A 24,503-nucleotide genomic window follows, 5' to 3' on the forward strand; every position below is an offset into this window, starting at 1 on the left:
CCAGTGAAAACCATGCTTATTTTACAAAAGTCAGTTAGATTTTACATTTTCCTCTAATTTCTTTTCTTGAAGTTTAATTCTAATCTACTATTATGAAAATGAAAGAAGACATATTTACCTTTAAACTCAGGTCAAGTTATTCCTACCCAAAAGTGGGGGTACGGGTAACAGGAGACGTCCTCTAGTGTCCCTGGGGCTCTGGTGGTACCCTGCTTCAGATGTGTACAAAAGAAGTCACTTATATCCATGCTTGGTAACTGTATGTTTGCTTGTTTCCAAATACTAAACCTGTAGTTCTGTTTCATGAAACAACCTCTTCTAAATGCGCAGTGATTATAGAGTGGTAACTGAAGGATGGTGTTTTAAAAAATGACATTTCCTATTTTACATAGTATTTCAATTCCCTATTTTACACACTTCAGTTAGTGCTCTCCTTTTTTGGCCCCTATGCCCAAGGCACTTAACAAGGATTCAATTTTGGTAATGAATAATACTAGTTTCTTCAATGAGTGGCTTAAAGAACCATTCAGAAAGAGTACTATTTAGATAGCTAAAATGAGAATGATTTCAATTATTCCAAAGTTTAAAACCTTTAACTGACCTTAACTTTTTCAGGCTTTGAATTTTTGCCTCACAAAACATATAGAAGTCAGTTTTTAAATAAACAGCAAAGTTTGTACTTTAAGATAAACCTAAATTGTGCTCACTGCAGCAGCACATATACTAAACCTAAAACAAGCTGGGCATGGTGGCTCACAACTGTAATCCCAGGACTCCAGAGGCTGAGGCAAGAAAATTCTCGTTTTCTGATGATCTGAATTGGAACACACTTTTGCTTACTACTTCATAATAGTTATGTAAGTAGGATTCTGGCTTAAGAATTTACTCATTGTGTGTTTTTGTTTTTAATTTAGCTCTAGCAATTATTTTTGATATAATAATTGTAAAGCAAAATTGCATTATATTAAAATATTTATCTCTGAAGATATATATTTATTCATTTTACTTATTAATTTTAAAAATATCAAATATTATTCTGCACTAGCCATTAGGAATGTAAAATAAATGAATGATGAGCAATTTTTTCCATGAAAAGTTTGTACTCTATCCACAAAAATGCACATGTAAAAGTAACGTGCTGAGTGATGTAGCAGACTTATATTCTCTAGAGCAGAGAGTAAGTCATGGTGAGGTGTTGGGGTAAGACAAAAGGCCAGTTGGGAAGTTTTGATAGAAAGGATATAATGTAAGTTGAGTCTTCACGTTGAGTCTTGGAAGAGATAAAAAAGTGTTCTAGTCTAAGAGTACACATAGCAAAGGCTAAATATCTTTAGAGCCTGGAACTTTCAGGACACAGCAAGTGACTGTTTTCATGGAGTATTTGGAAAGGTGTATCAGTAGATGATACTGGGGAGAACATAGAAGAAAACTCATTGGGAATTTTGGCCTGATTCCTATAGGAAATGGGAGCCATAGCAAATATTTTAATGAAGGGAGAGACATGATCAAATGTATACTCTTAAACTGCAGCTCTGGAAGCAGATAAAGATGATAAATTAGAGGAAGGAGAGCATAGAAGGTAGTTATTGCAATGGCCCAAGAAAGAAATGATGGAGGCCTCAACTTAAACAGAAATAGTAAGGAATAAATAAGTAATGTGTAGTAAGGAAAAAAAGGCAGAACAAGTTCATTAAAGAGATGTTTGGGAGAGAGAAGGGACTGGGATGGCTGTCAAATATCTGGTATTCAGTGGCTGGTGGTGACATTAATTTATATAAAGAAATGCTAAATGGAGGAGGTAGTGTATCTATATTGGGTCTGGGAGGGGCATAGGGTACAGGAGAAAGAATGAGTTTCAGTTGGACACATCAAGTTTGAGGTCTCTGTAGTATAGACTTGTTCTGCCTTAGTTTTAATTTTATTACATACATGGACTTGGATATTTAGACAGTAAAAAGAAAGAATACCATATTCTTTTTTTCAGTCTACCATGATGATCTCTTACAGATGTAAAGATCACACGCAATTCCAAAATCTTGGGAAAGACCAAGGATTCTTTTTTGTTGTAGGTTTTTTGAGACAAGGTCTCATTAGGTAGTTCAGACTGGCCTTGAACTCACTATGAAGCCCAGGCCTACCTTGAAGTCTCAGTGATCCTCCTGCCTCAGCCTCTCAGATGCTGAGATTAAAGGCATATGCCACCATGCCCAGCTTCAAAAGACCAAGGATTCTTCAGTGTACTAGTTTTATCTGTGTGTGCTTCAGTAGATGCCTGTGGCTGCTCCTTGATCTTTTGCTGCACATTTGGTCACTCCTGCTTTGGCATGAATAATTAATTCATGGGCTCAGGCATGGAGATGATGATGAAGGTCACATATTCTGTATTCATATGCAGTCTTTGTGACATAATGATGTTTTGATCTAGGAGGGACCACATATATGATGGTGACTCCTTATGATCATAATATAGCCTAACTATACCACCTGGAGTAGTATAGGTATACTCTGGGATGTTCACACAACAATGAGATCTCCTAGACACATTTCCTAGAATGTGTCCCTGTGTTAAGCAGTGCATGACTGCGTAAACCAGTCACAATCTGTAACTCCAGGCTCAAATAGAGGTTTTGTAAAATATGGCCATGCAGGGCTGGGCACCTCCAGCCACAGAGCTAGAAATCGAGCTCAGAAGCTGATAATCCACTTAGTCAACCTGACCTATCCACAGATGACCTCATAGGAGGGACTCCATTGTTGAGCTCTGTGTGCAGCAGTATAGGGCTAAGGTAAGACCACTGAAGGTAAGATAGGGAGAACTAGGAAGTAGGCACATGGCACTCAGGGACTACCTAAGAAAGGATGAGGGTGAAGACACATGGCTTTAGAGTTTACAGGGGAGGAAGTGGTGAGCAAAAAATACCTCACACCTCATCCCTCTAGCAACAAAGGTGAAAGTTTGACTCCAGACTTAGGTGAAAGAAAACTGAAAAGGCAAATCCAAATCCCAACTTAGTTTCCAACGGCGATGAGAGAATCCTGAGAAACTTTTTCTTTTCTTTTCTTTTTTTTTTTTTTTGGTACCGGGGATCAAACTCGGGTCCTTGCACTTGCACAGCAGGCAGCGAAACCACTAAGCTAAATCCCCAGCGAGAAACTTTTTCTTAAAAGATGAGGAATCAAGACTTGGGTACAGCATCCTGGTCTTGTACTTTTTAACAAGACCTAGGCTCACTGCACTGTACCGTATTTTTAAGCATACAGTTGAAGCAAAGGCGGGGGAGCCTGTGACTTCTCGCTGGGACTATTCTTTCTTTCTGCAATGGTTTCCTGTTGCTAAATCAAACACAGGGTCTACATGAGAAGACTGTAAGATAAATCAGTTTACAAAGAAAAAAAACAAGCCTTGCAGCCAGGAGCAGAGGAAACAACTAATATTCTATGCCTCAAACACATCCATGTCTACATGCAACTCAGGCATCTACAGATGTCACTCTGGACAGCAGCCTGAAATTATAAATTCTCAACCGCAAGAGCAAATGCTGATCTTGGGATATACAGTACATTAGTCTATGTTAAAAACCCATATCATGTTTCATAACAATTTTTAAGATGTTGTAAGAGTCAAATGATATCATTTAACTCATAAGCATGCATCCTAGGAGAAAGCAAATTACATACACACATTTTTTTTAAAATGGGAGTCATTTATTTCTAAACAGGCTACAGATAATCTTATCACTTCCATCTTTACCAAATGGAGACTTCCTTCTACACTATCATTGTACCAAAGGTAAGAACATTGAAAAATTTCTAAGTGCCAGCTTCTAACTCCAAAGGATGAAATCAGGGCGTGTTTTTATTTTATCATTCATTCAATGTGTAACTTTCTTCCAGTAACTTCTCCCCTATTTCTCAGTATTCTTATTATAACAAAAGGACAAAGATATCAGCGCTACCAGGAAACCTAGGATTAAACCATTCTTTTTCACATCCACACTGTAAAAGTTTCTGTAAGGAATTAATTTTAGAGAAATATAAAACATGGTCATAAAAATACAAGAACTACTTCATTTATAGCAAGTATCACAGACCTGAATTTTTATATATACCTTGTGTTTTCTAATCCTGCTAAATTCAAGTACAAGTTATAGGGGCTCCTAGAGATTTCTTACTATTTTCTCTGTAGATGATCATTTCATCTACATATAAAGATTTTGCTTCTGCCATGCCAATCCTATCCTAGTTGTATCATTTTATTGCCAGACTATTTTGGTTTAGACCTATGTTTCAAAGTCTAATGGACAGATAAAGAGTAGGCACATATGCCCTTATTCCCCACTTTAGGGAGAAAGCATTGTATCGTCTCCATTCATAGAAGGAGTTTTTGTTGGAAGTATGGAGTACATGTCTTTGATCTGTTGAGAAGGTTCTGTTCTACTTCTAGTCTCCTGATAGCTTTTACCATGAACAGCTGTAGAATTTAGTCCAATACTCTTTCTCCAACTAGTGACAGGATCATATGGCTTTCTCCTTTCCTCTGTTAAAATGATGACTTTTGGGGGTGGATCTTCCAGTGCTGAACCAACACTGCCATCCCTATAACAAAACCACTTTCTATATACTGCCAGATCTGACTTCTAAGAATTTGTTTTGTTAAACAAATTTCTATCTATGTTCATAGTTTTTTCTTCTATTATCTTTATCCAGTTTTAGGATTAGCACAATGTTGAGTTCCTAAAATGAGGGGAGAAGTGTTCCTTCTTTTTTCACTTTAAATGTTTGATATAATTTATCAGTTAAAATGTCTATGAGCCTGCTGTTTTCATATAGGTAGGTTTTCAAGCTAGGAATATACTTTCTTTAATAGGCGCTATTCAAATTTTATATTTCCTCCAGAGTTAGTTTCATTAATTTGTCTTCCAAGGTACTTCTTAGAAGTTGTCAAATTTATTTCAAAAAAGATTTTTGTAATATGCTTTCTTATATCCTTTTAAATTCTGTAAAATCTGTGGTAATGTCTCCTAGATCTTAATATTGTAATTTAAAAAATGTAAAACTGATATTGTGTAACAGGAAGAAAAGGTCTAAAAGAGCAGGGGAATTGGGAGGGGTAGGGGAAGGGAAAAAAGGGAAAGGCAAAAATATGAGAAGAGGAAAAAAATGGAAACAAGGTCTTTGCAAATAGGGAAGGGTGGAGGGGGTGAAGGGAGAGCAAGGGAAGGGGAAAAAATAAGAACCAAGAGACTCATGTAATGGTACAAGATCCCAATGATGAATGTAACTGTATTGTATACCTAAAATGTACCAATAAAGTTAATGGGGGGAAAAAATACAAGAACTAGAGAGAAAAGCAAGCACCACCACAATGCAATGGTAATTAGTTCCAGATCCAAACCTTGGCTTGGCAGCTGTTTAACCTCTGAACTTGAATTTCCTCATCTGTAAACTGGGAACAAGGATAGCCTCTTTACTAGTTTTGGGCCTGAATAACTAGGCTCGCTGTTTGCAATGCTTTGTGCTTGTTAGATCTGAAACATCTTTCAGCCATCCAATGGAGTGGTCAGCTAAGTAAGTTAGAGGCCAGATGGTCTGTGGTGTCCACGTAGCTAGAAGAGACCCATGGTCGGACCTCTATAGCTCAGAGGGCAGATTGATGAGGAGAAGCCTGGAATGGAGGATGAGAAGGATGATCAGCCAGTGAGTTAGGAGGAGAATAAAGAGAGACTGAGATCTAAGAAACCAAGGATAGTGTCCTGGGGAGCAAGAAGTGATCAGTTATAGCAAAAGTGCACAATAGGATGAATAAGATGAAGTGAGAATGGAACGTTGTTCTGACAATGAGAAAGTCACTAGCAAACTTGGAAAGAGCAAATTTCAATGGAGAAATGTGTTTTAAACCCAGATCAGGAAAGGAAAAGTGGAATGAACAAACACGGGTAAATCTTTTTTTTTTTTTTTTGTATTAAATTCTTTTATTGGTACATTGTAGGTATACAACACAATTACATTTCTCATTGGGAATTGTACCTTTATATAATGCATCTTGGTTCTTATTTTTTCCCCATTCCTAGTCCTCCCTTCACGCCCTCCACCCTTCCCTATTTACAAAGACTTTATTTCCATTTTTTCCATTTCTCATCATTTTTCCTTTCCCTTCTTTCCTTTCCCCTGCCCCTCCCACTACCCCTACCCCTTTGGACCTTTTCTTCCTATTTTACATTATCGATTATTCATTCTAATCATTGGTACATTTTAGGTATACAATATAATGACATTCATCATTGGAAATTTACACCTTTACATAGTCTCTCTTGGTTCTTATTTTTCACCCTTGCCCAGCCCTCCCTTCAACCCCTCCATTCCTCCCTATTTACAAAGATTTTGTTCCTATTTTTCCATTTTCTCATATTAATCCCATTCCCTTCTATCCTTTCCCCAGCCCTCCCACTTCCTTCCCCTTTGCCCCTTTTCTTCCTATTTCACATGACCTATTATACATTTAGTCCTTATTTACACTTTCAGTTTCTCACACCAGAGAAACTATTCAGTATTTACACATAACACGGGTAAATCTTTAGAATAATTTTTCAACAAAAGAGGGAAATATGGCAATAGAGAGGAATGTGATGTCTAGTTTCATTTTTGCTTCTCAGTATGGGAAAAATAGCAGTACATATATGTGTGCTGATGAGAATGATGTCAGTAAAGAGGGAAAAATAATGTGGAGGAGAGATGGGGCAACACAGGAGAGAACTCCTTGGGCAAACCACAAGGGATGGAGTTGCTGCCTAAGTGGAGAAATAGGGGTAGATACCATATTTCCTCCCAAATAAAACCCAACCAGAAAATAAGCCCTAGCATGATTTTTCAGGATACTCATAAACCCTACCCCAAAATAAGCCCCAGTCAAGATCGTCAGTCAGATGGATCCATTATGTTCATTGCAACACATGATAGACATATTGAATTATACAATAATAATATTAATATATAATTAAATATAAATAATATTAGTGACATTAACACTTAAAATAAATTATAACGTAAATTATAATTACATATTTGTAAATACCTGAGTGCCTTCAGAGGAAAGGTAAATGCCTATATAAACAGATGAACTTGAGACTTATTGCTGAATAATCAGAGCATGGACACAACCCAAGAATAACATGCACACTTGATAACAAGCAGATATGGTCATGTCTAATATGAATTTTCATAATTTAATATGTCGTGTGTTTTAACAATGCACTATGAGCAGGCTACATGAACAAGAAATGCCATTTAAGGAGAGCTCTATTGTTGGACATGAAAGATTGGGACCAACGGTTTTTCAGGAAGTGGAATCCCAAGAAATTCAGGCCAGAATTTTTTTTTTTTGCATTTAAATTTTATTTTATTGGTGCATTTTAGGTATACAATATAATGACATTCATCATTGGAAATTTGCAGCTTTACATAATCTCTCTTGGTTCAGAATTTAAGGTTTAGAGAGTTAACAACAATGTTGCAGAAGAAGATGACATGACTGTGATTGAATAAATGTATATTTTTGTACATGAATGAATGAATAAATGAAGATTATTATACATGAATAAATGTAGATTGTTGTACATGAAAAAATAAAATATCCCCTGAAAATAAGCCCTATGGTGTGTTTTGGAGCAAAAATTAATATAAGCCTAGATCTTATTTTCAGGGAAATATAGTAATCTACAGGGATGTTGTACAGGTGGACTCTGTAGTGTCTAAAAGCAAGTAGATTTGATTTGCTGGGAGAGGTTCCTTTTTGGAGTAGCTCACTTTTTAGAACAATATTGATACACATATCTCCAAGTAAGTTAATATTTTAATAGCCAACAATTTACATGATGAAGAGAAGAGAGAAGGGAAAGAGGGTTTCATTATTTTATTATTTCAGAGCTCTAATCTCTCTCTCTGTCTCTGCTCTCTCTGACTCTCTGTCTTTATCTGTCTCTCTGTCTTTCTGTCTGTCTCTCTGTTTCTCCATCTCTCTCTGTGTCTCTGTCTCCTCAGGTGACTCTGATATGTTTGCAATGTTGAGGACAACTGTTTTCCCTTCCCACTTAACGTGGATGTCACACAGACCCAAGAACAAGGACTAAATGGCCTCCAAAATTTTTATTACCAAGAAAAATCCCTTAGAAGAAATTCCATTGTCATTTCAAAGCATCTCTATTAAAATTACTCTTTTTTTTTTTTCTGGTACTGGGGATCAAAATCAGGACCTTGTACTTGTGAGGCAGGCATGGTGCCACTGAGCTAAATCCCCGGCCCATATTAAGATTATTCTTATTACTCATTATGAGTTAGTTTTGTAGATTGGACTATTTCCAAATGACCAAATCAAATCAAAGCAGAATTCTAGCCTTAGGGCTCAATTTTTAAAAATGCAGATCTCTTTCTCTTTATTTGCTTATTTATTTTCATGCTCTGGATAGAACCCAGGGCCTCTGGCATACTACACATATGCTCTACCATGAGCTCTATCCCCAGCCCCACACATCTCTTAAACCTCTATTTGACTCATTGTTCATTACAGTATTGGCTGATGATATATGGGTGCTTTCTCCATTAGAACTCAAGCAAACTGTCTTCCCATGAAAGTCAATACGAATACAACATAATAATTCTGGCTTATTACTTCTGGAGGCTAGATGGAAATTAATGACCTAGGAATGGAACACACCAAAAAAGGCTACACCAGTTAATTCCCAAGCTCTCCAAAGCACGTTCCTAATACTTAAAATTTATAAGTAAATAAACGTCTTTCTTTCTTTTTTGTCTTTTCTTTCTTTCTTTCTTTCTTTCTTCCTTTCATTTTCTTGGGGGTAGTTAAGATAATTCAGTAAAACATGTTACATTTGCAACTCATAATTTATAAACCTATAGCATTCTGCTTATGGAAATGTTTTGTTCCTTCATTGATAAGAACTATCTTGTCATCTGGGGAAAAATTGTTTTTAATTTCAAATTTGAAGAAATAATGAAAGGTATAAATGTGCCAAATCAGCAGTAAAGCCAGTTTATTTTTCCCTCATTTTCTTGTGGGCAGATAAATTTGCAGCTGAGCCAATTGCTTGTCATTCTCTGGGGATTGTGACTCAGTAATATTAGACTCTCCTGTCTGCCAGGAAAAAGTGCTGCTGTGGACTATTGAGCTAGGGATCTTAGAACATCTTCCCTCAGGTGTAGAAGCTCTCTGATAGGTGAACAGCAGCTGCATACTTCAGGGCAGTGCCGCAGATTATAACTTCGTTTTGTTGTTGGGTTGGGTTTTTTTTTGGTACTGGGGATTGAACTCGGGTCCTTCCTCTTGCGAGGCACGCAGTGGAACCACTGAGCTAAATCCCAGCCCTGATTTTGGTTTTCGTTTTCTTGAGGTACTGGGATGGAACCTGGAACCTTGGGCATACCAGGCAAGTGCTCTACCACTGAGCCACACTCCCAGCCCAACAGTTTTTCATAGACTCCTAGACACTTATACGTGAAGGGAGAAGTTACCCATTTTATAACCTGAAGTCATAAAGGGTAGGTTTTCTGGGGTCTCATCATTTACATAAGCTGATACTGAAGTTGCAGAAACAAGAATTTTGAAGTCCTGGATACAGATTCCAGCTCCATGACCTCGGTAATCTTGAGCCTCTATTCCCTCACCTGTAAAGTGAGCAAAACAATCCTTCCTGGAGGATTAGTTTGAATATTAAATTTAGGCAAAATGAGCCAGCCCAGTTCCTGCCATGTGACCAGGCAAATGGCCCAATAACAGATGTTCAACTTTTCCTTTTTTCCTAGTAAGATCCAGATCCTTTATTCAGTCCTAGCTGGAATGTGCTCTCCTTCATTAGACGACTTTGTTGTTCCTGCATGCAGTGCTCCCTCTCCTCAAATTTTTTTGGTATTTGTTTATATTTTGGTTTCTATAAGAAATATGCAAAGGGTGATTGAATGATTTAATGAGGCTATACTAATAATAAATTCCTACCCTGGACAAGTGCAGTTTAGCCCCAGCCAGCCTGACCTGTTGTTTCTCTTCCTCCACAGATGCCTTTCTGACTAACCACACGGAAACTATCACGGTGGAGGAAGGCCAGACGCTCACTCTCAAGTGTGTCACTTCTCTGGAGAAGAACACCTCCCTTCAGTGGCTGGCGCCCTCGGGCTTCACCATTTTTTTAAATAAGCATCCTGGTAAGTGAATGAAAGAAAAAAAATCACCACCAGACCTCAAGCTAAGGGATTTTCCAGTTAGGCAGGTTTGGGGGTCAGAAAGTCTGCATGAATCACCCAAGGGGTGAGCTCAGCCCACCTACTCTCCACACAAATCACACCTCTGCAGGCTGTTATTTGACACATGGCTGCTTTTCTGTGGCCAGGAAGTCTGAAATGGAAACCCCACCAGAATGGTTGTTAAAGGGGGCTCAAGTTACAAAGCACATTTCCATGTCTCCAACACACCCCCCCAATCACTTTTGGACTCTCTGTGACCATGAAACACCCACAGCAAACTGACGTGGGGCCCTGTCCTTTCATGGAGCCAACTTCATCACTCCACATCTGGAGCCAGCTGCTTTGTTTTCCATCTGATCCATCCAAAGTCCCATTCCAAAGCTCTTTCCAGATGTCTCTTCTTCCCCCTGTTGGTTTTAACACAAAATCAAGGTTTTGAAGCACTAGAAATGGACGGGGTGTATGACTTTGGAAGGACAGAAGTCATTCCTGTGTTCACAAACATACAGTAAATAAGTACTAGATACCTCAGATAGATAGAAACTCATTCAACCCCTGAACATTGGACAAGATTTTACTCAACTTTCCCCTTCATAATTAGACCATTTTTTATTTCCACTTAATACTCCTGTCAAGTACTTGAAAAAGTCTCCCAAACAACACATTCCATTCTTGTAATTTAATATCCTTTGAAAACATTATTAAATATCATTGTAAGTAAAAACCCAATACATTCTTTCTTTCTTTGTTTTTTTGGGGGGGTACTGGGGATCGAACTCTGGACCTTGCGCTTGCGAGGCAGGCGGTGGCACCACTGAGCTAAATCCCTGGCCCCTCCAAAACATTCTTTTAAGCAAAATCAACTATTAAAACTAGACTCCAATTGAATCAGTGGATACTAATTGTTAAAAGTTGTAGAGAAAAAAACTTTGAGTAGAGACCATTCTGTTAAATAATGCTTTTTGCTGTTTGTTTTGATATTCTTTTGGGGGAAACCAGGAGAAGATAGAGATTTTGGGATTTCTGCAGTCAAAAGGCTTGATCCATCTCACTGATTCTCCACCTGGAATGATCTTCCCCTGTAGAGTGTATTTGGCAATGTCTGGATAGTTTGGGTTGTTGTAAATAGGGAAAGAGAGTGGTGTTTCTGGCATCTAATGGGTAAAGGACAGGCATGCTGCAAAACATTCTACAATGCACCACACAATCCCCAAGACAAGGAATTATTGATTCAAATATTAAGAGTGGAGGTGAGAACTCCAGAAGTCTAGTTAATGTACTGTCAGTGTCCCAGGACAAACCCTCATTGTTGCAGATGAGGGACAAGTTCCTTGGCCAGCTATTCAAGGTTTAACATGTGGATATTATAAATCTTAATGTTTAAAAAACCAAACAAACAAAAATTCATTTCAGGGGTCTCTAATTGCTAAGGGATCTTTGATTTCACACAATCAAGAGAACCTTTGCTATTGGCTAGAACCTTTCAGAGCTTCTTTCTCCGCCCCACCCCCCTTTTCTCTTCTCTTCTTTTCTTTTCCCATTGGTTAGGTATCTGGAAGGAGTAAGTCATAATCTTTGAGAATCTTCAAATAATAATGAGCATTTTAAAATTGAAAATAAAAAGCACTTAGCTAACACATTTATCAACAAGTGCATTTATCTTACATTCTTGACATTGAGGCAAGATGGCCTCCAATGAATCAGATTTCAAAGAGTTAAATAGTAGTGGGGCATTTTTCATTACAAAAGTCATCTAAAATCCTCTTGTAACCTGACTCTTTCTTCAGTACAACATTCTTACTTGCCTACAACCACAAACAAAGCAATTTGTTTATTTCATAAATCTCATTATAAAAATATTTCATTTCCTAAACTATTTAGAAAGGCATTTGACTGGCTACACAAGAATTTGCAAGGCAGCTCAATGGAAGACATGGCTTGTGTTCCTCTAAAGTGTGAGCAGCAAAATGATCCCTATGAATGATTAATCTGTATTCATCTGATACCTTTCCACGTAACAGCTCTATTTCTTCTTTGTACAGCTTTTAAAAACTCCAGATACCAGCTTCTTCATCATTCGGCCACTCAGCTGTCCATCAGTGTGCCCAGTGTCACCCTACAAGATGAGGGCATGTATAAGTGTTTACATTACAGTGACTCAGTGAGCACAAAGGAAGTGAAAGTGATCGTGCTAGGTAGGTACCCCAGCAAGTAAGCCCAGCACAGGATTGATTCAGCTGTGAACCAACCCAATGTGCCATTTTAAAACTTGACATTTTAGTTGTAAAATGTTACCTGTAACAAGGCATTTCCTGGGACACTTCTGCCATTTTTTATTTAAAGAAAACAGGGGAGCATTTTGAGAGGTAAATTGTAGATTAAACTGTGAATTTATGTATTCATCTTTGGCATCAACTAAATTTTCTTTCTGGGAAATTAAAGGAAAGAGAATGAATGCTTGATGAGCTCTGACTATATACCAGGCACCAAGTCAGGTTTTAGGGAACCAAAGATGAATTAGGAACAAGCCGTGCACATATGGATTCTACACAACATTTAGGAAGGCAAAACATTTGTGAAAATAAAGGAGAGCTATGTGACAACATATCCTAAGATAGGATGAATCCAGATGTAGCTGCATTGGACCATTGGCTCATTTCCTTTGCCAGAGTGGTTCCTATCTTCTGTAGGGAGGAGGCTGGGATGTACAGCATGGATGGTGCTTGTGACAGCCCCCTGATCACCTGGTAGTGCTTGCTCGGGTCTGTGGATGGGCAGTTGTGTTCAGTATGTCTTACCGTCTTTGCTTTTTTGGTTTTGGTGGCAGAACAGATCAATTAAGAATACTGCTTTTGGGGCAGGGGGATTTAGCTCAGTGGTTCTGCCACCTGCCTCACAAGCTCAAGGTCCCAAGCTCAGTCTCTGGTGCCAAAAAAAAAAAAAGAATATTGCTTTTTATTGATCTCTAACTAACATAATCTCATATATCACACAAATAGGTCTTGCAGACTTCTCCTGTTGAATTATTGTGTGATGCCTGTCCTGAAGGAAAGCCATGATGAGGAAATAACCGAGAAGGAGTGGCTCTCTGAAGGCTTTGAGAACCAATGTGATTCATCTTCTCTCTCTTTTTTTTTTTCTTCTCAGTACCGGGGATCGAACTCAGGACTTTGCATTTGCGAGGCAGGCACTGTGCCGCTGAGCTAAATCCCCTGCTAATGTGATTCATCTTAAGGGTTGTCTTTTCCCTGCCCGAGTGGCCACCAACAGTGTCATCCTTGCTCTGACTGGCTGTGTGCCTTTCTGGGCTCTTATAACACCCTGTGAATACCTCTATCATCGCACTCAACACAGACCCTTGTTTTTCTTTTGCAATGCTGGGTATGGAATCCAGAGCCTTGTGTATGCTAAGCACATATATTCCCAATGATCTATACCCCCAGCCTGTGATCTTTCAATTAACACTAGGGTTTGAGTCTACCACCAGACTATTAGCTCCTGGAACGGCCCTCTTTTCCATCTTCATGTTGCCAGAATGTGACACATTTAGTGCATGCTTGGAGCTGAAAAGTGCCTTTACAATGTCTCCATAACATAATATAGTAGGCAAGTTAAATAAATGTGGAAAATCTCAATTCAGTGCCAAAGTGGAAGTAGGATGGGAAAGACGAGTAAGCTTGAGTATAAAGTATTTCCCAAGACAGAAACACAAAGAAAAGGACCAATGGGACCTTTTATAAGAGATACACAATTTTGACATTAGAAGAGGACAAAAGTAACTAACTGCCTTTGAGATCAGTCACAGGCTCAGGAAAGTTTATAGCTGTAAAAGCCAACTCATTGGCCAACTCCTCCATGTCACAGGTGAGGAAAAAAACCCCTGGTGTACCAAGAAGTTGAGGGATTTACCAAAGTCCTTACCACTAGCTGGTGACAGAGATAGGACTAGAATTCAGATCTCTCCCTTGCCTCATGCTCTACCAACCAATACACCCACATGTCATATTGATTGCTATTATAGAATGGTGTGTTTAAGAATTTTTAGGAAATAATCACATACTTGAGTAACAAACATTCTAACAACAGCCAAAGTAACTTTGCAAACACATAGAAGCTCTTAACATGACTGGATTTTGGGAAAAAGTCAAATGAAAAATATGGCCATTTATTAGACTATACCCTAAAGCAATTCCTACATATTTTTAGGCTCTGTACTTTGCTGATATGTGTAGATCAACTAATTAAGTGTGGGAAAAATCTATTTTATTCTAGCAACTCCTTTCAAGCCAATCCTGGAAGCTTCAGTTATCAGAAGTCTGAACGGAGAAGAACATGTTGTACTTAAATGCTCCACCAAGAGAAGCAAGCCCCCTCCACAGATAACTTGGTTCCTGGGGACCAACGTAGAGATCTATAGTAAGTGGAGAAACGGTTATTTTGTTTTCCTTAAATTTCCAAGGGATTTTTAAATGCTCTGGTGCCCTCTGGTGGCTGGAGTTGCCAAAATACAGCATGGGATAAACCAGTTCTGTTCCAGAGAAATTATCCTTATAATTAATCAGTGATTAATCAGTGTTATGCATTAATGTTGAAAGGCTGATCACTGATAATGAAAGTGTTTTTGCTTAAAACAAAGTAGAAGTGGGCCGGGATTTAGCTTAGTGGTTCCGTCACCTGCCTTGCAAGCGCAAGGACCGGAGTTCGATCCCAGGTACCAAAAAAACAAAAACAAAGTAGAAGCCTAGACTGAAATATTTATAGTGGCTTCTTAAAATTTGACAAAGTTTCTTAAAATAAGAGATGTAACATAGCTATTATCCCTGAACATAAAGTTTCTTCACAGGCATAAAATTAAAAGTTCACTTAATATAATGAATATACCAATTCTCCTAGAATTACCATAGGGTTACAACCCAACAAACTCACCGTAGGTTAAAAATATTTTAAGTAAAAAATGCATTTAGTACGCCTAACCTACCAAACATCAAAATAGCTTAATCTACCATAAATGAGCTTTTAACACTTATGTCAAAAATTGAAATTGATTATCTACTATAAAGCCTATTTTATAATAAAGTGTTAACATCTCCTGTAACTTACTGAATACTGTACTGAGAATGAATAACAATGGCTGTACACTTTCGCTCATACAAGTTGAAAAATCATTAAGTCAGAAACTGTCTGTAATTAGAACAGATAAGATCTCCCTTCCTTAATGTAGTATTGTGTCATATTGATAATCACAGGTTAAAAGTATTATGAAAGAACCTAAACTTTGAGACTTTAATTAAAGCAGGATAATGAATTTTGACATTTGGGAACTACTTATATACTAGTTTGACATTTCAACAGACATTGGCTTGTATATCTACATAATCATATGTTCTTAACAGCCCCAAGCAACCTTACACAGTTGACAAAACTGAGAGCCAAATGGAGTTCTAGAAAGAAAAGCCCTAAATAATCCAAATATGATTCTCAGGCAAGTGCCAATTCTGCTTCATCATAAGGCTTCTCTTTGAATTTGCCTTATTTACACCACCTGAATAAGCTCTGTATCTTTGTGTTTCATAGAAACATCAAACTGTCCTTGTGTAACCACTACAAGTTTTGACTTTTTTGCCAGTGGTGAAGGGTCTATAAAAACCTCTCCACTCCTGTTCACCTGCTTGACTTTGCAACTACAGTCAAAACATACAAGGGAGTTGGCTGAGGCTGGAAACCTAATACATTTGTCTTGAAGTTGAAGTATTGGTGTCTAATAGAACCATATCCATCCAATACCATTACATAGCTGTAACCTTTCATTTATATCTCTTTAAATTACTACATAGGTGGAACTCACCATAAATTTGAAACTGATGGAAAGAAGTGTAACACCACCAGCATGCTAACTGTGCACTCATTTAGCAAAAACTCAACCGTGGACTGTATCATCCGACATAAGGGCCTGCAAGGGAGAAAACTGATTGTGCCCTTCCAGTTTGAAGATTTGGGTAAGAAGAACCCATGATTATCTTCAATCATTTTAATTTACCTTAATATTGCTCTATCAAAAAAGTTAAGTGGAGTGGACAAAGTCCTTTAGAGTGAAGCTCCCCTTTTTAAAAAGACTTTTCTGAAATAACTGAAGTTTTCCCAGCTGGGAGCAGGATTGCAAGTGTTTCAGCGTTTGGAAGAACCCCATGTGGGTGTAAGGCCTAGCAGAGCACTTGGTACAAATAATGCCATGGTTTCTTTTTGATAATGACAGCTAGTATAACTTGACTGTGAATAGCTTTACTGCAGTTGTGTTTTTGGAGAAATCACATGAAACATGATGTACCCTCATACTTGACCCAAAAGGAGATATGAAGTGAAAATACCTAAACTTCCCACAGTATCAGTTTATGTTCTTATATTTTTTAAAAACTCACATACTTACATTAAAACATGATTGTACTTCAGATTTATTTTGTTATGACTATTTTGAAGATTCCCCAAAGGTCCAAGAAATAATTTAAAACCTGTAAACAGCTCTTTGAGCCAAGGGGCATTCTGTAAGTGACATGAATCATAAGGTTACAATTAGTAGAACTCTGAACTTGGGTTCTTTTATAAGGTACTTCCAGAATAGATTGCTGACTACAGGAAATCACTTTAATAAAAATTTTTAAAATGGTGGATAATGGTGCATTTACTGAAAAATCTCTTTCACTGAATGAAATAACTGACAATAGAAGAAATTTGTGAAAGGCAAGGTCTTGTTGGAGAACCTCACTAGAGAAGGCTGTCACATTGCTAGGTAGAGCTGTTGCTGGGGTTAATAGGTCCCCTCACACTGCCTTGGGCTTTCCATGCACACTTTCTCACCAATGCAGAAGCAGTTTATGGAGGAAGCTGCAATAGAAGGCTCATAACCCACAGCTGGGGCTGTACTATAATCCTTCACACACACTCCCACCCCGAGATGATTCATCCCCCAACCCCTGCCTCCACCTCCGACAGAGGAACTGGAGCACCTGACATGCAGGGGCTGAGGCCAGCCATGCAAAGGCTTCCTAAAGACATTCAGATTCCTCCGTAAAAGACCAGCACTGTTGGAGGAAAAACTATATTTTGATTTTTTAGCAATAGGTCAAGCCAGCTACAAAAATATCTTCTCCTTTAAGACCATAGTTCTATATGACTCAAAATCATATCTGTAAATATTTCTGGTCATAGGTTAAGATAGCTTTTTTTTTTTGGTACCAGGGATTGAACTTGGGACCTTGAGCTTGCAAAGCAGGCATCAGAACCCCCCGGCCCAAGATAGCTCTTATTTATGAGCTCACTATTGACTATCTAGTACCCACTGTCTGAGCGCCAGCAAGGATTCCATGAAGAGTGATGGGATCAGCTGTTGGTGGCTTCCATTTGTCTATTATCTTTTCACCTTGACAAGCTACGTGGTTGATGTGTAGATACTACAAACCTTTCTCTTCCAATCAGTTAAGAAAATGACGAGCTGGGGATGCTTTATGGCACAATCCCAAGTAAGGGTTCTGATCCTTTTCATCTCTACCCTCCCTGTGGGGTGGGAGTCGCGGAAGATGCAGCTGGTGCCAGGAGTGTGCCTAGGAAGGGACAGTGCTGGCAGTGAATGGAACAGCAGAAATAGATGAGACTCTCTTTGGAATTATTTATTGCATTTTTTAGTATTCCAAATGAATAATATTTATTTCCTATTACCTGCAGATGGGATTTTTAAAATATTGAGCAACAGTTCTCAAACTTATTGATATCAGCACCCCTCTGCACCCTAAAAACAACTGAGAACCCCTCAAATTTGCATTTGCCTGAGATATATCTGTCAAATTGTAACCATCAGAAATTGAAGCTGACACATTTTAAATATATATTTGTTCATTATTTAAAATAATCTACTATAGGTTAGTAGATATGTTTTTGTGAAAAAACATAACTATTTTGTAATACCAAAAAAATAGTGAAAAAAGTGACATCATTTTACATTCTGAAAATCTCTTTTTTGCATTCAGTTTTTTTCCAATGTGTTCTTTTGCTTGAAATATATATTATATATATATATTAAGTCAACTTCACACAAATATGTAGTTGGAAAATGGAAAAGGGTTTATATGTATGTATGTATGTGTGTATACATGTATGTATGTATGTAGTGCTGGGGATGGTATCCAGGGGCTCATGCATGCTAGGCATGTGCTCTACTACTGAGCTACCATACATCTCCAGTCCAGCAAAGTGTATTTAATAGAATTTTTTGATAATTGTGGACATTCTTCTTTGATGCTACACCAAAATTCAACAAGAGGTAGTTTTTTTTTTCTTTTCTTATTATTTTTTTCATACTGGGAATTGAACCCAGAGCCTTCACACTGAGCTACATCTCCAGCCTTTTAAAAAAATTTTACAACAGGATCTTGTAAGTCACTAAATTGCCCCTTCTGGGCTTGAACTTTCAATCCTTGTTCCTCAGCCTTCCAGAGTGCTGGGATTACAGGTGTGTACCACCATGCCTAGCAAGAGCTAGCTTTTTTAAAGGTAGGTTGATATGTAGATCCTGAAACCATAGCAATGAACTTTTCATACTCTGACATTAAAATCTATTGCACTTTGCATGGATCTTTTCAAAACATTATGGCTTGGCCATTTAGAGAATACTGAGTTATGCAGATCTTTCAAATGCTGACACATTTTAGTATCAAAATCACATTAGTTAATATCACTGATCTCATGAGAAATCTTCAGGTATTTTCAAGCTGCCATATACCAATGGTAGGTACAGATTGTCCAGAATTTTAACTTGAAATGTGATTAGTACAACTGAGGAGCTACAGTTTAATACTATTTAACTTTAATTAATTTAAATTTAAATGGACTGTGTAGTTAGTAGATATTTCACCAAATAGCAGAAGTCTATAGCATTCTGGCCAACTGGAGAGACAGATACTGTATTAATCTAGCTAGTATCCACCTAGTCAAAACATCATCCAGTCTAAATCAGTTTTTTATAGTTATTTAGCAGTTTGTTAATTAAGAGGATAAAATCAGTTTTAAATGTAAATAATTAGTTTGTAGATATATATACACCTTGTTTTGTACATAAATATAAAATTATCTGAATTTACAGTATATAAACACTATGTTAGAAGACTATGATTTTATTCTATGTGTCCCAAGAATTTCCCATATTAGGTACTTCTTATAATGTTCTTCCAATATTTCTATTTGACTAGCTTTGAAGCTCTTTTCATTGCCAATAACCCTCCTCTTTCTTCAACTTTCCTGGCGTCTTTGTGATCACAGACCTTATTTTAGCCTGTAGTCTGTCTAGTTGTCCCCTTTCATGGATGGCTTTGTTTTCCATGGTTTCAGTTAACTATTGTTCAGTAAGAAGGCTGAGCACAGTACAGGAAGCTAGAGAGACCACATTTACATAACTTTTATAACAGTACATCATTATAATTCTATTCTTAACTTGCTGTTGTTAATCTTTTACTGTGCTTAATTTATAAATTAACTTTATCATAAGTATGTGTGTATGGAAAAAAAGCACTGCATATTTGAGGTTGTGTCCACTGCAGTTTCAGGCATGCTTTGGGGTCTTGAACATCTCCCTCATGGATAAGGGGATGACTGTTATAATCTCTCTAATATTTTCTTAGTAGTTTGTCTTCCTTTCCTCAGAGCTATTTATGTATTTCTTCAGGCATTTATATATTTTTAAAAAATATTAGCATGGTATATGGATGTATGGAAATATAGTGAAACCCATTAATTTTTTAAATTAATATGAATAATTATAATAAAATGTTTTATTAATAAAATATATTTGCAAAATCATGGGAAATTTCAAAGATAAGTACTCACAGATTTTATAGATATGGCCTACCTGTTACATATTTGTAAACTGACGGGCACAGTTATTTAATATTTCTGAGATGCAGGCCAGTTCACAGGATGTTAAAATAGATCCTAACATGAACCTCTGGAAATGTCCCTAAGCATTTTGTTTATATTATAAAACAACATGTAGTAAGCATTGTGCTTAATAAATAGCCAGGGATTGTACTAAACATGTTACATGAATGAACTGATTAATGGTCACACAAAAACTTGAAGGGGTAAATGCTGTCACTGTCTCTATTTCACAGATAAGGAGAAAACAAAATGTTAGATAAATTGGACATCTTGTCCTGCTCATTGAGGAGCAAGCAAATAGCAGCACTGGGATTCAACCCAGTCTGAGGCTGACTCCAGAGTCACCTAACTGATAACAGGAAGACAGACATGTGGATGGGTGGACAGACTGGGAGATGGGAAGATAGAGGTATACAGATGGAGACAGCAAATACCCTCTGCTTACAACTGCCAAGTGCACCATCATGCAGAGTCCAGCGTGCTGCACTTTGAAGCCAGGCAGGTTAGCAGATGGGCAATCAGTGGGGTACAGATTCAAAAACCAAAGCAAGAGCCACAGAACATACAGTTCTGAGGTTTCTGTACAATCTCCACAAGCAGGTAGCAGCTAAATACATTCTGTTTACTGAACACAATGTGGGTAAAATTGCTCTCTGTAGTTGTAGAAGTTTGTTTTTCCTCTTTCCTAGTTACTGATCAGGAGACAGCTTTGGATGCTCCAGAGGAAAGCTCTCTCTCCTCTCCAGACCCTCAGCAGCCCACAAGTATTGGTAAGTATCGAAATCACCAAAACTTTAAAAGAGAAACCATGCCTGCTTGAGAAGATCCTGTTTATAATGTTAAGTTTTAAATTTTTTTAATTTTAATTTTTAATAAGACATCCATTCAGGACCCCTCTAACTGGCTCCAGCTTTGTGGTGTTCTGGAACAGGGCCACATCAGTAGAGCATGTGTAGTGGATGAGATCTAGGGTATCATAATGCCTTATCAGCTCAGTGCTGTTCTGCTTGAGATATATACATTTCCTCTGTAGCAAAGGACAAGTTTGAATTCATTTGTGAGGAAGCTCATTCTTTGTTTTCCCATTGAGAACAGAGCAAACACAAAACAAAGACTTGATATCAGTGATTCAAGAAGTAGAAGCTGTGAATTTGGTGCTATCATTAGGTAACAAAATCACCTTTGAGGGCAGGTCAGTTACTTGGTTGTCAAGAAGCTGGACCATTGTTGATGATAGAATTAAACTATACAAAGGATTCAGAAAGCCTGGATTATAATTCCAGCTTTTTAAATACTGAGTCTACTAGATGGTTAACTTGGGGCAATGATCCTATATTTAATTTAACTGTGTATTTTATCCAGCACAGTATCTGACAATGTGCTCAGAATATGCTGAATGAATGAATGAATTTGTTTTGGTGTTTTGAGCAAGATAGCCTCATTCAGGAAGGCATAAATTCCTATGTGCTTTCTTCCTATTTCATGTAGTGTCTCTATAATAATTTTATTTGGTAGGATAAGTGCTTTCAGATCATTATCATGATCACATTTTTAAAAACATGTATCCTGAATAATATTTAAAAGTAAATGTTTAGCCTTTTTGAAAACACTGATAAATACAATATGTCCATACAATTTTTGAAAGGCAATGGAAATTGAAAATATTATGAAGTGGAACAGCCACATCACTTGCTTTAATAATCCAATATTTTAAAACGTGTTTAGAATCTGGATGTCTTTAAATTGGCTTGCACCACTCCTGAGCAACTCAATTTTCTGTTCTGTGTTTTCATATACAACACAGGATTTACAAAATGTGGTTTCTAAAATTCCTTTCAGCTTTCAATTTCTGCAATTTTATTACTTTAATAACAACCGTTTTGGGGAGAAAAATGGGAGACTTCATTCCCCTCAAGATCCACACAGTGGCGCTGTGCAATGGTTTAAAAAGACAGACATTAAAAAAAAAAAAAAAAAGGAATCAGGAAAAAAAGCAATGAATCCAAAAAAGCTTTCTCTTTTTTTTGTGGTTTGTCTTATCTAGCAAAAACATTTTGTGTCCAACTTCTAAAGGAGAAGCAGTGAGGAATCTGGATGACAACTGAAGCTCCATTTAAACATGAGTCATGTCTCCGTGCACCTTGCACAACAGGCTACAGGATCCTGTTTTAAGCTTGTCACGCCGTGCCTCGGGGGAGAATGATATCTTTGGGCACCCTAAAGACCTTTTCCCCAGTAGTCCTGACTCAGGAAGAAAGTATGAAATAATGGTTTTAATTTGGAGTTCTGGTGTTAGGGAAAAACTCAGTTTCAATGTTGCTGCTGCTGCTTCTTAGCTGCAGGACTTTAGTTAATTTTTTAAATGCTCAAAACTTCTGTTTTCTCAGAGCTGTGGTAAGAAAAAACAGACACTCACTGCCCAGTTCAAGGTCCCACACCTAGTAAGTGTCCAATAAGTGTTTGCCTTTTTAAAAATAAGGCAAGGGAAAAAAATAAATAAAAATAAGGCAAAGGGAGACTGATCATTTGCAACAACTTTTGCAAAAAATCAGTAGTTCAAAGTAAAAGAAGCCAGACACAGAAAAATAAAAGCTGCAAGTTCTCTCTCATATTCAGAAGCTGAAAATCTGATCCAAAAGTAGAAGAGAATAGAATGGTAATTATTAGAGGCTAAGAAAAGCAGGGGGAGGAAGACAGAGCAGTTGGATAATAGGTACCACAATCGAGTTAGAGGAAGAATTAGTTCAGGTGTTCCACAGCACAGAAGGAACACAGTAATTGATAATAACATATTATATGTTTTAGGAAGAACTAGAGAGAGGAGCTTAGAAGTTTCAACATAAGATGCTGAAATGATACAAGATGGAAATGATAAGAACTAATTACACTGATTTGATCATTGTACTCTGTGTGTATATCACGTTGCAATCCCCATAAATATGTACATATTACTATGTGTTAATTTAAAAGAGAAAACAAGATTTAAAAAAACTTTCCCCACTCCCCCTTCAGTCAGGGTCTCACTACGTAGTTCAAGCTGGCCTTGAACTCATTACATAGTCCATGCTGCCCTCAAATTCTTAATGTTCTTCCTGTTTCAGCCTCCTGAGTGCTAAAATTACAGGCATCTGCCACCAGGCCTCGATTCATCATTCTTTTTATTTATTTTTTTAAATTCTTTTATTTTAGGTATACAATACATTTACATTTATCATTGGGTTCTTGTACCTGTACACGATGTATCTTGGTTCTTATTTTTTTCCCCATAACCTGTGTGCCCTTCACCCCCTCCACCCTTCCATATTTACATAGATTTCATTTCCATTTTTTTCTTTTCTCATAATTTTTCCTTTCCCTTCTTTCCTTTCCCCTTCCTCTCCCACCAACCCTACACCTTTGGACTTTTTCCTATTTCAAATTGTCAATTATTCGTTTTAATCATTTTAACCCTTGTTTACACTTTCAGTTTCTCACACTAGAGAAACTATTCGGTATTTACACGTGTGTCCTATTTTTTTCACTTAAGAGTATGGCCTCAATATGCATCTATTTAGCTATAAATGTCTCTAGTTTCTCGTTCTTTATGGCTGAGTAGTACTCCATTTTATAGAAAAACCCCACATCTTTATCCAGTCTCCAGTTGATGGGCACTTGGGTCATCATTCTTTTCAAATGAGAGCCAATTCACTTGATTTCCACAGCTGCTTTGGGAAGAGTATGGTATTATATGTATGGTTACGGTATTAGTCCATTTTGTGCTGCTACAACAGAATATCACAGACTAGGTTATTCATAATGAGCAGAAATTTATTGACTTACAGCTGTGGAGGCTTCGAAGTCTAGTACTGAGGGACCATACCTCCAAAGGCCTTCTTGCTCCAGCAAAGAGAGGGCAGGAGAGAGAATGAAGGGGCAAACTCTGTCCCTAAGGAGCTCACTCTGCAGTAATGGTATCAGTCCTTTCATAAAAGTGCATCCTTCATGATCCAAACACCTCTTCCCATAGCAATTAAACATCAATCTGAGTTTTGGAGGAGACATTCAAACCATATGTTATATCTATGAACCGAAAATGTATGATAAACGCATATGTTATATCTTATTTTCTTTCACCCTAGTTTCAATAAGTACACTCAGTACACCAGAGATTAAGAAAGAAGAAAAAGAACAAACTAGTCAAGACTCTGACTTGACCAGTGGTAAGTGTCACCACTGCATTTAGAATAAACAATTGACTTTTTAACCTCGTCACTGATAAATCAAATAGCTTTTTCCAGTCCTCATATGTCTTGACCTCTTTGCCCTTTGTGACATAATGAATTAATTTTTCC

The 24,503-nt window shown here is 37.5% G+C and overlaps 1 protein-coding gene and 1 long non-coding RNA gene across 5 annotated transcripts in view; one reads left to right on the plus strand and one right to left on the minus strand.

Annotated features, from left to right (window-relative positions):
* Positions 1–7,082: 7,082 nt before the first annotated feature.
* LOC106008317 (uncharacterized) overlaps positions 7,083–24,503 on the minus strand; it is a 35,334-nt gene continuing 17,913 nt past the window's right edge. For all 3 annotated transcript variants that reach the window (XR_002391249.2, XR_001182730.3, XR_015451778.1), the window contains 2 exons: positions 12,258–12,367; positions 7,083–10,658 (listed from right to left, as the gene is read on the minus strand). This is a non-coding gene — a long non-coding RNA (uncharacterized LOC106008317). The remainder of the gene's footprint in view (positions 10,659–12,257; positions 12,368–24,503) is intronic.
* Crtam (cytotoxic and regulatory T cell molecule) overlaps positions 20,622–24,503 on the plus strand; it is a 91,979-nt gene continuing 88,097 nt past the window's right edge. Inside the window, exons 1-3 of one of the 2 annotated variants that reach the window (XM_087212584.1) lie at positions 20,622–20,772; positions 20,862–20,942; positions 24,291–24,371. In XM_087212584.1, coding sequence (XP_087068710.1) covers positions 20,637–20,772; positions 20,862–20,942; positions 24,291–24,371 — 298 coding nt within the window. In that variant the 5' untranslated portion in view covers positions 20,622–20,636. Of the gene's footprint in view, positions 20,943–24,290; positions 24,372–24,503 lie in introns of both variants that reach the window. The other variant, XM_087212585.1, reaches the window with a different exon arrangement.

Source organism: Heterocephalus glaber, unplaced genomic scaffold (genome assembly GCF_053883595.1).
Source record: "Heterocephalus glaber isolate CG9 unplaced genomic scaffold, H.glaber_assembly_v1.0 deba00001431, whole genome shotgun sequence".
Lineage (NCBI taxonomy): Eukaryota > Metazoa > Chordata > Mammalia > Rodentia > Bathyergidae > Heterocephalus > Heterocephalus glaber.